Raw genomic sequence first — 13,676 nt, 5'->3', positions numbered from 1 at the left:
GATGAAAAAAAGTCTAGTTCTTTTCAATTAGATTTGATTTGATTTATTTGACCATTTGAAAAACACACTTCAACCGCGTGGATACAATGCATTTATAAACGTTTATAACTTATTTCCATTGTGGTCCTCTTTCAACCCAACTTTCAACAGAAATGCAAAGCTAACACTAAATGTTTTCTTATGCTAGCTCGTGAATGCCAAGCCGTTTGATATTAAACAAGTTCTCGTTCTGTCAACACAACAGGTCCATGACCTGAGGCTGAATGAGAACAAGCTGAAAGCAGTGCTATTCCACTCCATGTATCGCTTCACCAACCTGACAGACCTCAACCTCACCAAGAATGAGATCTCTTACATAGAGGACGGGGCCTTTACCCATCAGGCCAACCTACAGGTAAGGGATTTGATTGGTTGGTTGATGTGTTGAGATGAAGGGATTTGATTGGTTATTTGTTTGATTCGTTGGTTGGTTGGTTGATAAAGAGATCTTTCACATAGAGGACATGGCTTTCACCCATCAGGCCAACCTACAGGTCATTGGTTTGATTGTTTGGTTGGTTGGTTGATTGGTTAGTTGGTTGGATGACAATGAGATCTCTTACTTCATGGATGGGCAACTCCTCTGGGGCCTGATTGGTGTCACCCTTTTGCCCAGCCCCAGTTCACATACAGTAACTTTGGAAAGCATTCAGACTCTTTGACTATTTCCACTTTTTTTAACGTTACAGCCTTATTCTCAACTTGATTAAATTATTTTTTTGCCTCATCCATTTACACACAATACCCCATAATGACAAAGCAAAAATAGGTTTTTAGAAATGTATGCTAATTTATAAAAATAAAAAAATGTCAAATTTACATAAGTATTCAGAGTCTTCTTGGGTATGATGCTATAAGCTTGGCACACCTGTATTTGGGGAGTTTCTCCCATTCTTCTCTGCAGATCCTCTCAAGCTCTGTCAGGTTGGATGGGCAGAGTCACTGCACAGCTATTTTCAGGTTTCTCCAGAGATGTTCGATCGGGTTCAAGTCTGGGCACTGGCTGGACCACTCAAGGACATTCAGAGACTTGTCCTGAAGCCACTCCTGCGTTGTCTTGGCTGTGTGCTTAGGGTCGTTGTCCTGTTGGAAGGTGAACCTTCGCCCCAGTCTGAAGTCCTGAGCTCTCTGGAGCAGGTTTTCATCAAGGATCTCTCTGTACTTTGCTCCGTTAGTCTTTTCCTCGGTCGTCCCAGTCCCTGCTGCTGAAAAACATCCCCACAGCATGATGCTGCCACCACCATGCTTAGGGATGACGTTCTACCGTAGGGATGACGTTCCACCGTAGGCAAACTCCAAGCGGGCTGTCATTTACTTTATACTGAGGAGTGGCTTCTGTCTGGCCACTCCTGCAGAGATGATTGTCCTTCTGGAAGGTTTTTCCATCTCCACAGAGGAACTTTGGAGCTCTTAGTTGTTCTAAATGCACTTCTTTCATTTAAGAATGGTGGAGGCCACTGTGTTCTTGGGGACCTTCAATGCTGCAGACATTTTGTTGGTACCTTTCCCCAGATCTGTGCCTCGACACAATCCTCTCTCGGATTTCTACAGACAATTCCGTCGACCTCATGGCTTGGTCTTTGCTCTGACATGCATGGTCAACTTGGTGACCTTATATAGACAGGTGTGTGCCTATCCAAAGCATGTCCAATCAATTGAATTACCACAGGTGGACTAAAAGTTGTAGAAACATCTCAAGGATGATCACTTGAAACAGGATGCACCTGAGCTCAATTTCGAGTCTCATAGAAAAGGGTCTGAATACTTATGTAAATAAGGTACTTCTGTTTTCATTTTTAAGACATTTGCAAAATTTCAAAAAATCTATTTTTGCCTTGTCATTATGGGGTATTTTGTGTAGAAGGCTGAGGATTTAATTTGATCAATTTTAGAATAAAGTTGTAATGTAACCAAATGTTGAAAAAGTCAAAGGGTCTGAGTACTTTCCGAAGGCACTGTACCTGACCCAAATAGTCAGTTAATCCGTTTAGAATGCAATCAGTATAATCAGCTGTGTTCGCTAGAGATGGGAAAAAGTGTGAAGCCACTCCGGCCCCTGAGGACTGGAGTTTCCCCATCCCTGTCTTACATAGAGGATGGGGATTTCACTGATCAGGCAAACCCACCTGTCAGGGAGGAGTGGCTGTTTGATTGGTTGATTGTTTGGTTGTTGGCTTGATTGGTCGACTGGTTTATTGATGGATTCGATTGACTGATTTTACTTTACTTACTTTAATGCGTGTTAAGGTTTTACATGAATACAAAACCATTTAGGGTAAACACAATAAGTCAAAAGGAAAATCTCAAACAATCCACTCTTCTCCATGTTATAGATCAATAGTCTGACCAGTGTGTTATGTAAGTGATTTGAGAAAGCCAAAGATTTACTGTATTTCCCTTGTGCTCCCTTCATCGGACTGGTTACTGGAACACTTCCCCAAGATGAAACCCTTCTCCAGCTTCATTTAACAGCCCAAGTACATGGAAGCCATTTTCATTAGATCCAGAGTCCATGGCACACAGGGATGTTGCTATTTGTACTTACTAAGATGGAGGAGAGCCCAAGTACTTACTGTATTGCCATTGTGGTCCCTTCTAATCCTACGTCCTCCACCTTTTCTCCATGCAGTGCACTAATTCCAGAAGCAGTCTTTTCATAGGGAATATGCTGTCATTTGAGATGCCAAAGTCTTACTGTTTCTCCATTGTGGTCTCCTCTCATCCCAGGTCCTCCAGTTGGGTTACAACAAGCTGACCAACCTGACAGAGGGGATGATGCGGGGCCTGGGCCGCTTGCAGTGCCTCTTCCTCCAGCACAACCTCATCGAGGTCATTGACAACAAAGCATTCGAGGAGTCCAGCTCCAGCCTCAGCAGCATCGACCTCTCGTCCAATAAGCTGGCCCGGATCGATCCGTCAACGTTCACCGTGCTAAACCGGTTAATGGTCTGTGAGCTGGCAGGAAATCCTTTCCATTGTGGATGTGATCTGTATAGTTTTCTTACTTGGTTGGAGGCATTTAATAACGTGACACATACATACGACAGGCTGCAGTGCGAGACCCCCGGCGAGCTGTTTCTCTACCCGCTCCTGAGCCCCGTGGCCGGGCACGGGCGCAGCGCTCGCACCATGCTCGCCACCATCTGTCGCGACGGCATGATCATACCCGGGATCACGTCTCAACCCGGCACCGACTGGGAGGGCTCCGGGATGGGCCCGGAGATGGACGGCCGGGCCGGACCGTATCATCAGCCGACAGCGTCGTCCACGGCCGACCCCAACTTCAACCCCAGCATCAAACTCCAATGGGTCACTCTGTCTGCAGCCAAGCTGTTGGTCCAGATCCCTAAACCATACAGCAAGATGTACGTCCTGGTTCAATACAACCAGAGCTTCGTCTCGGACATCCAGAACCTCAAAGAGAAGAAGGAGAAGGTGACGTTGGTGGACCTCAAACCTCACACCAACTACACCTACTGCGTAGTGTCTATAAGTAAAAACCAGCGCAACAACCACACGTGCATCTTCTTCGCCACGCGAGAGGCTGGCCCTGACGACCACCACGCCAACCCGTCAACCATGACGCATTACATCATAACGATCCTGGGGTGTCTGCTGGGGATGGTGATCGTGCTCGGGCTCGTCTACTACTGCCTGAGGAAGCGTCGGATGCAGGAGGAGAAGGAGAAGGCGATCAGCGTGAAGAAGACCATCTTGGAGATGCGGTATGAGGGATAATGTATTATTTAGGTTGTTGAAACCCCAGCTCTTTATTCTATGTTATTTGACATTTTTTACTCATCTCTTTTATAGCCTTGTCGTTTTTTATTATTCTCTCTCATTCCATTTTATTGTTGATACAATAAAGTGTGTTTGTGATTTAAATGCACTTTAATTAATTAAAGTTTGATTCGATGCACCTGAATTGCATACAGCTATTTTACCTGAGATGTAAAAATATTTGATTCTTATGGATTTTATCCTTGTATTTTATTTCCAGGTATGGACCGGAGGCTGCAGCACAGGCAGCTAACGACCCGGCAGCCATGCAGCATCTCCAGGAACAGGCCCAGAACCAGGGGCACCACGGAGGTCACCTCCACGGAGGAGGGGGTGGTGGGGGTAATAAACTTCCCCCCTCCACCTCCTCCAGCTCCGGCATGCTCCACGGTTCGGCCAACACCACCTCCTCCCGCCTCTCGACGCTCCCCCAAGTGGAGAAGATGGCCACAGCGTTCGGTGAAGCCATGGCAACCAATAAAGGGAATTATATGGACGTGAGGACTGGGGCAGGATTATCGGGAGACGGGGGAGGATTATTACTGGCAGGGGGAGGAGGAGGAGGGGGAGAGGCGATACTGGTGGATATGCGAGGCATCAACGGTTGCAGTGAAGACGGAATGGACGTTGGGAATGATTCGGATGACGACGGGCACGGATCTGCGTCGGAGATCTCGACGATCGCCATGGAGGTCGACAAAGTCAACCAGATTATCAACAACTGTATCGACGCGCTCAAGCTCGACTCCCTTGTTGCCACGACAACATCTGGCGACAACCCTACTTCTCCTCCACCTGCTTGTATCAACTCCCTCGCTCGGAACCTCATCCCCCTCTCCCAAGGCCTCGCTGACACCTGCCAGATGCTCGCCTCCTCTCCCAAAATCCATGCCCCTCCCGCGATGACCCCCGTTCCCCTCGTCATGCCCCTCTCGGAGCGTCCCGGAATCAGCGGAGGGGGGTTTCTCTCGCCACCCTACAGGGACCCACCACCGGCGAACGCCGTACGACCCTTACAGAGGCAGCTGAGCGATACAGGTGTGGTGGTCATGGGTGCTGGGAAGAACCGATGTAGCGTGTCCTTGGCTGGAGGATCCATGAAGAGCACCAGGGTCTTCAGTCTGGATGTCCCGGAGCCCCGCAGCCCGGGGCCCAACTCCTGCCCTCCATACCCAGAGAAGGGGAGCCCTGTTGGGTGTGGGGAAACCATGGAGAGGCTCCCTCTTGTGGGTGGAAATGGTAGTGGTTGTGGTAGTGGTGGTGATGGAAACGGGATGGGTTGTGGTGGTGGGAACGGAATGGGAGGAGGGGTTAATGAAGGTGGGGTGAATGTCAATGGAGGTGGGGTGGGTTGCGGAGGGGGAGGAAGAGGAGGGGGAGGCCCGGGAAAGCAGCAGCAGCATCATCATCTGGAGGTACATCCAGACTACCACTGTTCTGAGCACAGGCACTCCTTCCCCGCCCTCTACTATGAGGGAGCCAACGACTCCCCCTCTCCCTCCCCATCCCAGAAGGCCTCCTTTCTCAAACCCCTGGGACGTACCAAAAGGGACCCTGCCGCCTACTCCCAGCTTTCCCCTTCCCGGCACCACAACTACTCCGGCTACTCCTCCAGCCCCGAATATTCCTCGGAAAACACCCTTCGAATCTGGGAGAGGTTCCGGCCACACAAGAAAGGCCCTCGCGACCCTCGCGAAGAGGCGACGTATATCGCTGCAGGCCACGCCTTGAGGAAGAAGGTTCAGTTTGCGAAAGACGAGGACCTCCATGATATCCTCGACTACTGGAAGGGGGTGTCGGCCCAGCAGAAGCTGTGAGAGATGAGGAAGAGGTGTAACCTAGAGGATGGCATACAGAAGGAGAAGACAGTGATGTCATAATTCTCAAGAACTCCCAGACAGTGAATGGACCTGAATGACACAACTACAACTGTTGGCTCCCATGTGTACTTCCTGGTCTCTTTTATGACATCATCTGTCTTCTCATTCTTTAACTTATCCTAGGGTGTTACAACAGCAGACTCTGACAGGGGATGAGGAGGATAGTAGTGGAAGTTATGGGGGAGACATTATGTAGTAGTAGTAGTAGCATGACACGGGGTATTGTTTTTTTTCTACAGTTCCACAATGGAACTACAGGGGTTCCACAATTCTACAAGTCGTTCCACAGAAATTCCACTGTTCCATTGCGGGTTCCATCATGGTTCCACAAGAGTTCCACAGTTTTACAATGGTTCTACAGAGGTTCCAAAGTTCCATAAAGGGTTCTATAATGTCTCTGTAACAGTTCCGTAGGGGTTCTATAGGGGTTCTAGAAGTTTCAAAGTTCTACATGGAGTTCCATAATGGTTCCACACCGAGCTTCTAAGTGGTTCCACATTCTCTTTTTTTCCAGGTTTGGGTAAACAAAAAAACAACAATATATCAGATTTCCTTTTGCCTGGCACTTTGGTCCTTTCAGACTACCATAGAAAGACAGAGCCAGGGTAATGAGGACTCAGTAATGACTGCAGAGTCTTGTCACTAGCAGGTGTCCTAAGACTCATTACAACATATCTCCCAACAACAAGCAGCAGCATTACTCGGCTTAAACCCTGGTCCCTTAAACAGCACAGCTCATAATCCCATCAACATTCAATTCATTCACTAAACACTGGATGCATCCCAAGTGGCACCCTATTCCCTGTTTTCTGCACTACTTTTGACAAGGGCCCACAGGGTTCCCATAGAGTCCTGGTCAAAAGTAGTGAACTATATAGGGAATAGGGTGCCATTTGGGACGCAGTCATTTCACTCTGCAGCCCACCACCTGCCTCCCTAGCAGCGCCATTTAGAGAGATAATTGAAAGGGGATGAGGAATTAGCAGTGTTTGCCTCAATCTCATCTTCTTCCTTCGGAGGAGGGGGGAGAGAGGAGGGAGGATGGAGGGGAGAAGGAGGACAAGGAAGAGGGGCAGGATATTAAGCGATTCTTATCGTGTTAATTGTTCTCGGCTGTAATTAGCCCAGGAACAAAACAGGTGGAGATGCTGGCGTGGGTGGACACACACCGAGAGGTGTGTGTGTGGACGGTGGGAACCAGGCCCTGGAGCCCCTCTCTGTGTTTAGCAGGAGCGTGCTTATCGATTGGAAACACCTACACATGTTTTACAGAGCGTGGCATGCTGATGGGGCGCTCCGCCATTTTGTTTTCTCCTTCTTCTTGGCCTTTTCTATATCAGACATGTGGATTGAGCAGATACATTGCATTCAGATAGCAAACAAGGAGGAAGGGACGTTTACACACACACACACACACGCACACTCTCCGTGTGTGTGTTCAGATTACTATGAAGTAAGCCATTTTCCAGACCTACTTGCTAACATTTCCCTGGCTTCGAGACAATTTGTTATTTACAGGTATAGCATATTTTTCTTTTGATAAGAAAGTCAAAGCTTCCTTCAGGGGAAGATTAAAATTAGCATTTCAACAGTGCTAGTCATGCAAAAACCACTTTAGGCTGGGTTAGGAGAGGTGGAGAGAGACGAGTGTTGGCTCCCATATTAAAGCAGAAGGTAATCATGTCGGAGTAGAGAGAAGGTTCCTAGCGGAACACACAGACCTCACTCAAGAAGGTACAGCTGAAATTAAAGACAATGCTAGTATGGTGATGTTTAGAAAAGCTAGAGTTCGCAAGGGTTCATGGTCTATTTTAGAGGGAGCGAGAGCGTGAGCGAGAGAGAGAGCAAGAGCTAGAGAGGGAGAGTGAGAGAGGGAGAGAGAGAGAGAGAGAGAGAGAGAGAGAGAGAGAGAGAGAGAGAGATGGATCTCTATGGAGAGGTCAACGAGATCATATAGCAGAGCCATAGATATAAAGAGTTAGTAAAAAATCTATCTTCAATGTTGGCAGCAAATGTTCCATACAAAAAACATAGTGCCAAATATGCTGTTTATAGTGGCAATATATGAACATAGCCCAATTGTTATATTTTTGTATTGGTCTTTTCACATCCGATTTTTTCAGATCCAATCTGGTTTGACAAAATGCAAATTAGTGACAAAAAAATATAATAATTGTGTTTCCTGTTTAAACACAGACTCTGCCTGGTTTCTGGTCTATATGGAGGTGACAGAGGTTATACAGTGCCTTTCAAAAGTATTCACACCCCTTGGCATTTTTCCTATTTTGTTGCATTACAACCTGCAATTTAAATGTATTTTTACCTCGGTTTCATGTAAAGGACATACACAAAATAGCCCAAATTGGTGAACAGAAAAAAAAAAAATGTGTTTAAAAAAAATACAAAAATGGTGTGTGCATATGTATTCACCCTCTTTGCTATGAAGCCCCTAAATAAGATCTGGTGCTACCAATTACCGTCAGAAGTCACATAAATTCCACCTGTCTGCAATCTAAGTGTCACATGATCTGTCATATGATCTCAGTATATATACTTCTGTTCTGAAAGGCTCCAGAGTCTGCAACACCACCAAGCAAGGGGCACCACCAAGCAAGAGGCACTATGAAGACCAAGGAACTCGCCAAACAGGTCAGGGACAAAGTTGTGGAAAAGTACAGATCAGGGTTGGGTTATAAAAGAATATCCGAAACTTTGAACATCCCACAGAGCACCATTAAATCCATTATTAAAAACTTTGAAGAATTTGGCACCACAACAAACCTGCCAAGAGGGCCGACCCACCAAAACTCACGGACCAGGCAAGGAAGGCATTAATCAGAGAGGCAACAAAGAGACCAAAGATAACCCTGAAGGAGCTGCAAAGCTTCACAGCAGAGATTGGAGTATCTGTCCATAGCACCACTTTAAGCTGTACACTCCACAGAGCTGGGCTTTACGGAAGAGTGTCCAAAAGAAAATAAGCAACATGTTTGTTGTTTGCAAACAGGCATGTGGGAGACTCCCCAAACATATGGAAGAAGGCATTCTGGTCAGATGAGACTAAAATTGAGCTTTTTGGCCATCAAGGAAAACGCTATGTCTGGCACAAACCCGACACTTCTCATCATCCTAAGAACACCATCCCTACAGTGACGCATGTTGGTGGCAGCATCATGCTGTGTGGATGTTTTTCATTGGCAGGGACTGGGAAACTTGTCAGAATTGAAGGAATGATGAATGGTGCTAAATACAGGAAAATTCTTGAGGGAAACCTGTTTCAGTCTTCCAGAGATTTGAGACTGGGACGGAGGTTCACCTTCCAGCAGGACAATGACCCTAAGCATACTGCTAAAGCAGATCTTGAGTGGTTTAAGGGGAAACATTTTTAAATGTCTTGGAATGGCCTAGTCAAAGCCCAGACCACAATCCAATTGAGAAGCTTTTGCCTTGAAGTATGCGGCTAGATGTGCCAGGCTTATAGAGACATACCCCAAGAGACTTGCAGCTGTAATTGCTGCAAAAGGTGTCTCTACTAAGTATTGACTTTGGGGCGGGGGGGGGGGGGGGGGGGGTGAATAGTTATGCATGGTCAAGTTTTCTCTTTTTTTGTCTTATTTCTTGTTTGTTTCACAATAAAACATATTTTGAATCTTCAAAGTGGTAGGCATGTTGTGTAAAACAAATGACACAACCCCCTCAAAAATCTATTTTAATTCCAGGTTGTAAGGCAACAAAATAGGATATACTTTCGCAAGCCACTGTATTTTAGATTAGTTACATGTCAATTGTGCCCCTCTGCTAACAGAGGAGGGGAGCCTGCTACAGATCAAAATGCTCTCATAACGCGGATACACTGACCAGGGAGATGGTCCATGCTGTTCTCTGAGTGTGCAAACATGGACATTGAATTTTGATAACGTAGCTTTAAAAAGGGACTTTAAAAAGAGATGTATACATATTTATTTAAATTGGTTGATCCTTCCATATCCATACCATATCCATACTGTGGACTGAGTTATAAGATTTGCTGGAAGATGGAGCAAGGTTTGGTGATGCCTCTAGATCTGGGGACTCATTTGATCCAATATATTTGATGTACTTTAATGGATGCCTTAGTGCTACTTATAGACCTACAGCATCCAAGTCTGGCTTTTGTGTAACATATATATTACATTTAGTTCTAAAATATATATTTAGGTTTAGTGTAATAGATTCTATAGTGATACTTTACTTTAGGCCTACCACTTCACAAATATATTTGATTTATATTATTTATTTTATTTGTGATATAGTCTAATGGATTTATACAGTATGGCCTCTCTGGACTCATTTGACCCATATTATCTGATGTACTAATGGATGTCTCAGTACTACTTATAGACCAACAGCCTACCTGTCTGGTAAATCCATTCGATTTAAATATCATATATTTTGGGGTGATTATGTCTAATGGATACAGCATCGCGGTATTGACCTATGAGCTATGACTCCTTGCACTCTGACTGAAATCATGAATCATTGCTTTGTTGTTATATTCTTATCCTCAGAATGACATTACTGACGTATAATGATATTCATAGACTCATTATTGGATCTCTCTCTCTCTCTCTCTCTCTCTCTCCCTCTCTCACACACACACTCTCTCTCTCTCTCTCTCTCTCTCTTGCTGCACGTCTCCAGTCTTTCCTCTCTTCCACCCACTCCCTCTCCATCCTCTCCTCCCTCCACGCCCTGATGTCCTATTTGCTCTCTCATTCCCTCTGACCCACTTATGTTGGCTAATATAACCCAGCAACCAGCAAGCACAAAAAAACAACAACATGTAATTCACTCGCTTCTCTCGGTTTTTCATCCCTCCCTCCACCCTTGTCTGGTTTAATGGACCAAATTAATTTGCAGATGAGGTGTCTGCATCCCAAATCCAACCCTGTTCCCTATTGCACTACTTTTGACCAAGGCCTATAGGGTTCCTATAGGACTTTGTTAGTAGTGAGCTATTTAGGGATTAGGGTTCCATTTGGGCCGATTGCGAGGTGTCAGGGCCAATGAGAGGAGGTCGTGGGAGCCATACTAATATGCTGATATTATTAACTCTGCCAGATTGAAGGGTTGATTGAAATTAATCAAAGATTCCAAGGACTCTCTCTCTCTGTCTGTCTCTCTCTCTCTGTCTCTCTTTCTCTCTCTCTCTGTCTGTCTCTCTCTCTCTGTCTCTCTTTCTCTCTCTCTCTGTGTCTCTCTCTCTCGCTCTCTTTCCCTCTCTCTCTCAGCGTAGCTGGCATAGTCGTCCCAGATACAGGATCAGATTCCTTCACCCTGAAATCCTAACCTAAACCACTAGGATGAAAAACTTTGACCTCAAAATTGCCCTTAGATCTCCCAGAGGGGCTGGAGGAAAGGGCGCAGTCGGACAAAGTTGCCCCTATCCACTAATCTAAGGTCAGTTTAGAGGTTTCCTCCTTAAAGTTTGAGATTAGGATTGAGGGAGGGTAAGCTGATCCTAGATCTGTGCCTACGGGTAACTTCCACTTCTGACTCTGAGAAGCGAGGAAAGGGCAGATTTCTCAGAGCCTCTGAGCCAAGGCCTTATGGGAAATGCAGATCTATCCCATTTTCCTTGACGCCTATCAGAGGTGAGGAAAGGGCAGAACTCATCCTGCTAAGGCCTTATGGGAAGTGCAGTTTTATTTCCATGATGCTTAACTTTGAAGCCAGTGTGACAGCGAGGCAGCAGACAGGCAGCACTTGGTGTTAAAAGGATGGAGATGCCACTGTTTTCTTTACCTTTCTTCTCTCTGACCTACAGAACAGCCACAGAATGGGTTCTGATGGAAAGGTCAAATGCAAGATCTCTATCTTACACTAGATTTATGCTGAAAAGTGGAAGGCGTGTGTGTATAGCCCCCCTATGTATGACGAGGCATTTCATGTTAATATTTAATTATGATTTTCAACAAATGCTGATGTCCATAAAAATACTTACACACCCCCCCCACTCTGTCTTACCCCCCCCCCCCACTCTGTCTTACTCCCCAACAAATCAAATAGACTCCAGTCAACCACACGTCTGCATTACTCAACAGTCACCATCAATAAAACCTGAGTTGAGTTGTATCAATTTGAGCACACACAGGGATGTCCCCGGGGCCCTATTTTGGACAGCCTCCGTTTTGATTAAAAGGCCTTTTGGGTCTCTTATTGTAGCCCCTGTTTAAAAACCACCGGTCAGTTTCCTCTGTGGAGGTTTCTGGTGAATTACTAATCAATTACATTTTGATGAGCGCTGGAGGCTAACGCTACACGGTGGAACTGACAGAGTGCCTTTGTAAATTAATGACTACATTACGTTTAACAAAAAGGAGAGGGAGAGAGAGAGAGAGGGAGAGAGGGAGGGGGAGAGAAAGAGAGAGAGGGCGAGAGAGAGAGGGAGGGTGGGAGGGAGGGGGAGAGAAAGAGTGAGAGGGAGAGAGAGAGAGAGAGAGAGAGAGGCAGGCACTTATCTCTTAGCCCTCAGGTCTCTATCCCTCTCTCTGGTCATCACTAATAATAACATTAACTCAAGATAGATATTATTAATTCCAGCTCTTATTACTCTAAGGGCGACTCTGTGGCCACTGCTGCCCATAATTCACATCTAAGTATATTACAAATTATATTACTAAATATATTAGTCATTTTAACTTTGTGGAGACTGTGAGGGCGTGTGTGTGTGTGCGCGCGCAGGAGAGTGTATTTGCACACACACTACATTGTGTAGACTTCGAGGCTGTGCATAGGCTTTTTATAATTCTGTAGGCTGTGGGGTATTGAACAAAGGCCGACATAAACCACTGAATGAATTGCTGATGTTAATATTTTCCATGTTGGAAGGTGTACATGGGTCCAATGGAGAAGATCAAACCTCCTCTTCCTGTTGACTGCTGAACTCCTCCATCTCTCCTCTCTCTCTCTCTGCTGAAGATGAATAGAGGGTGTATCATTCTGGTCTTCAAGGGCCACAGTGTACAGTGATGTCTGACTCAGGTCCTTCTGGACTGGAGACACATCGGTCGAGACAAGTGCATTCCAAACCTTTCTTGTGCTGTAACTCGCCAGAATCATTTTAGAGTGTACATTGTAACCCAAGTAAACAAACCAATGTATCTTGCCAATCCCCATCTGAAAACAAATTAGCCACAACCCACCCCTGGGCCCGACCCCCCATTTGGGAGCCGCTGGTCTAGACTCTCCCTCCCGCCCTCTTTCCCTCCCTCCCTCCCTCCCTCCCTCCCTCCCTCCCTCCCTCCCTCCCTCCCTCCCTCCCTCCCTCCTTCCTTCCTTCCTTCCTTCCTTCCCTCCCTCCCTCCCTCCCTCCCTCCCTCCCTCCCTCCCTCCCTCCCTCCCTCCCTCCCTCCCTCCCTCCCTCCCTCCCTCCCTCCCTCCTTCCTTCCTTCCTTCCTTCCTTCCCTCCCTCCCTCCCTCCCTCCCTCCCTCCCTCCCTCCCTCCCTCCCTCCCTCCCTCCCTTCCTTCCTTCCTTCCTTCCTTCCTTCCTTCCTTCCTTCCTTCCTTCCTTCCTTCCTTCCTTCCTTCCTTCCTTCCTTCCCTCCCTCCCTCCCTCCCTCCCTCCCTCCCTCCCTCCCTCCCTCCCTCCCTCCCGCCCTCCTTCCTTCCCTCCCTCCCTGCCGCCCTCCCTCCTTCCCTCCTTCCCTCCTTCCCTCCCTCCTCCCCTCCTGCCCTCCCCTCCTTCCCTCCTCCCCTCCTTCCCTCCCTCCTCCCCTCCTTCCTTCCTTCCCTCCCCTCCCTCCAGAACTGAATCTTTAGGTTGTTGTAGCAGTGCTTTGCTTGGTCCTAAAGTGTTAGATAGACAGTAGGTTGTCAACAATGAGGCAGCAACACAACTTCTTTATGGACTTACAAGTTAGAAGGAGTCTTTTCTTTCTTTCCCCTGAAAGCGTACTTCATCAGAGTTTATTGCATTGTAGAATCTTCCTTATTGT

General features: G+C 46.7%; 1 protein-coding gene across 1 annotated transcript; it reads left to right on the top strand.

The window, feature by feature from the left end:
* Positions 1 to 244: 244 nt before the first annotated feature.
* On the top strand, positions 245 to 5,636 carry LOC139396845 (protein phosphatase 1 regulatory subunit 29-like; the record flags this gene model as incomplete). The annotated part of the gene is made up of 3 exons (XM_071143763.1): positions 245 to 394; positions 2,767 to 3,764; positions 4,040 to 5,636. Coding segments are annotated over 3 exons (2,745 nt in total), but the record flags the coding sequence as incomplete, so codon positions are not given.
* Positions 5,637 to 13,676: the final 8,040 nt, after the last annotated feature.

The sequence above is a fragment of the Oncorhynchus clarkii genome, unplaced genomic scaffold, assembly GCF_045791955.1.
Source record: "Oncorhynchus clarkii lewisi isolate Uvic-CL-2024 unplaced genomic scaffold, UVic_Ocla_1.0 unplaced_contig_12704_pilon_pilon, whole genome shotgun sequence".
Taxonomy (NCBI): Eukaryota; Metazoa; Chordata; class Actinopteri; order Salmoniformes; family Salmonidae; genus Oncorhynchus; species Oncorhynchus clarkii.
This window is presented reverse-complemented; position numbering and strand designations above follow the sequence as displayed.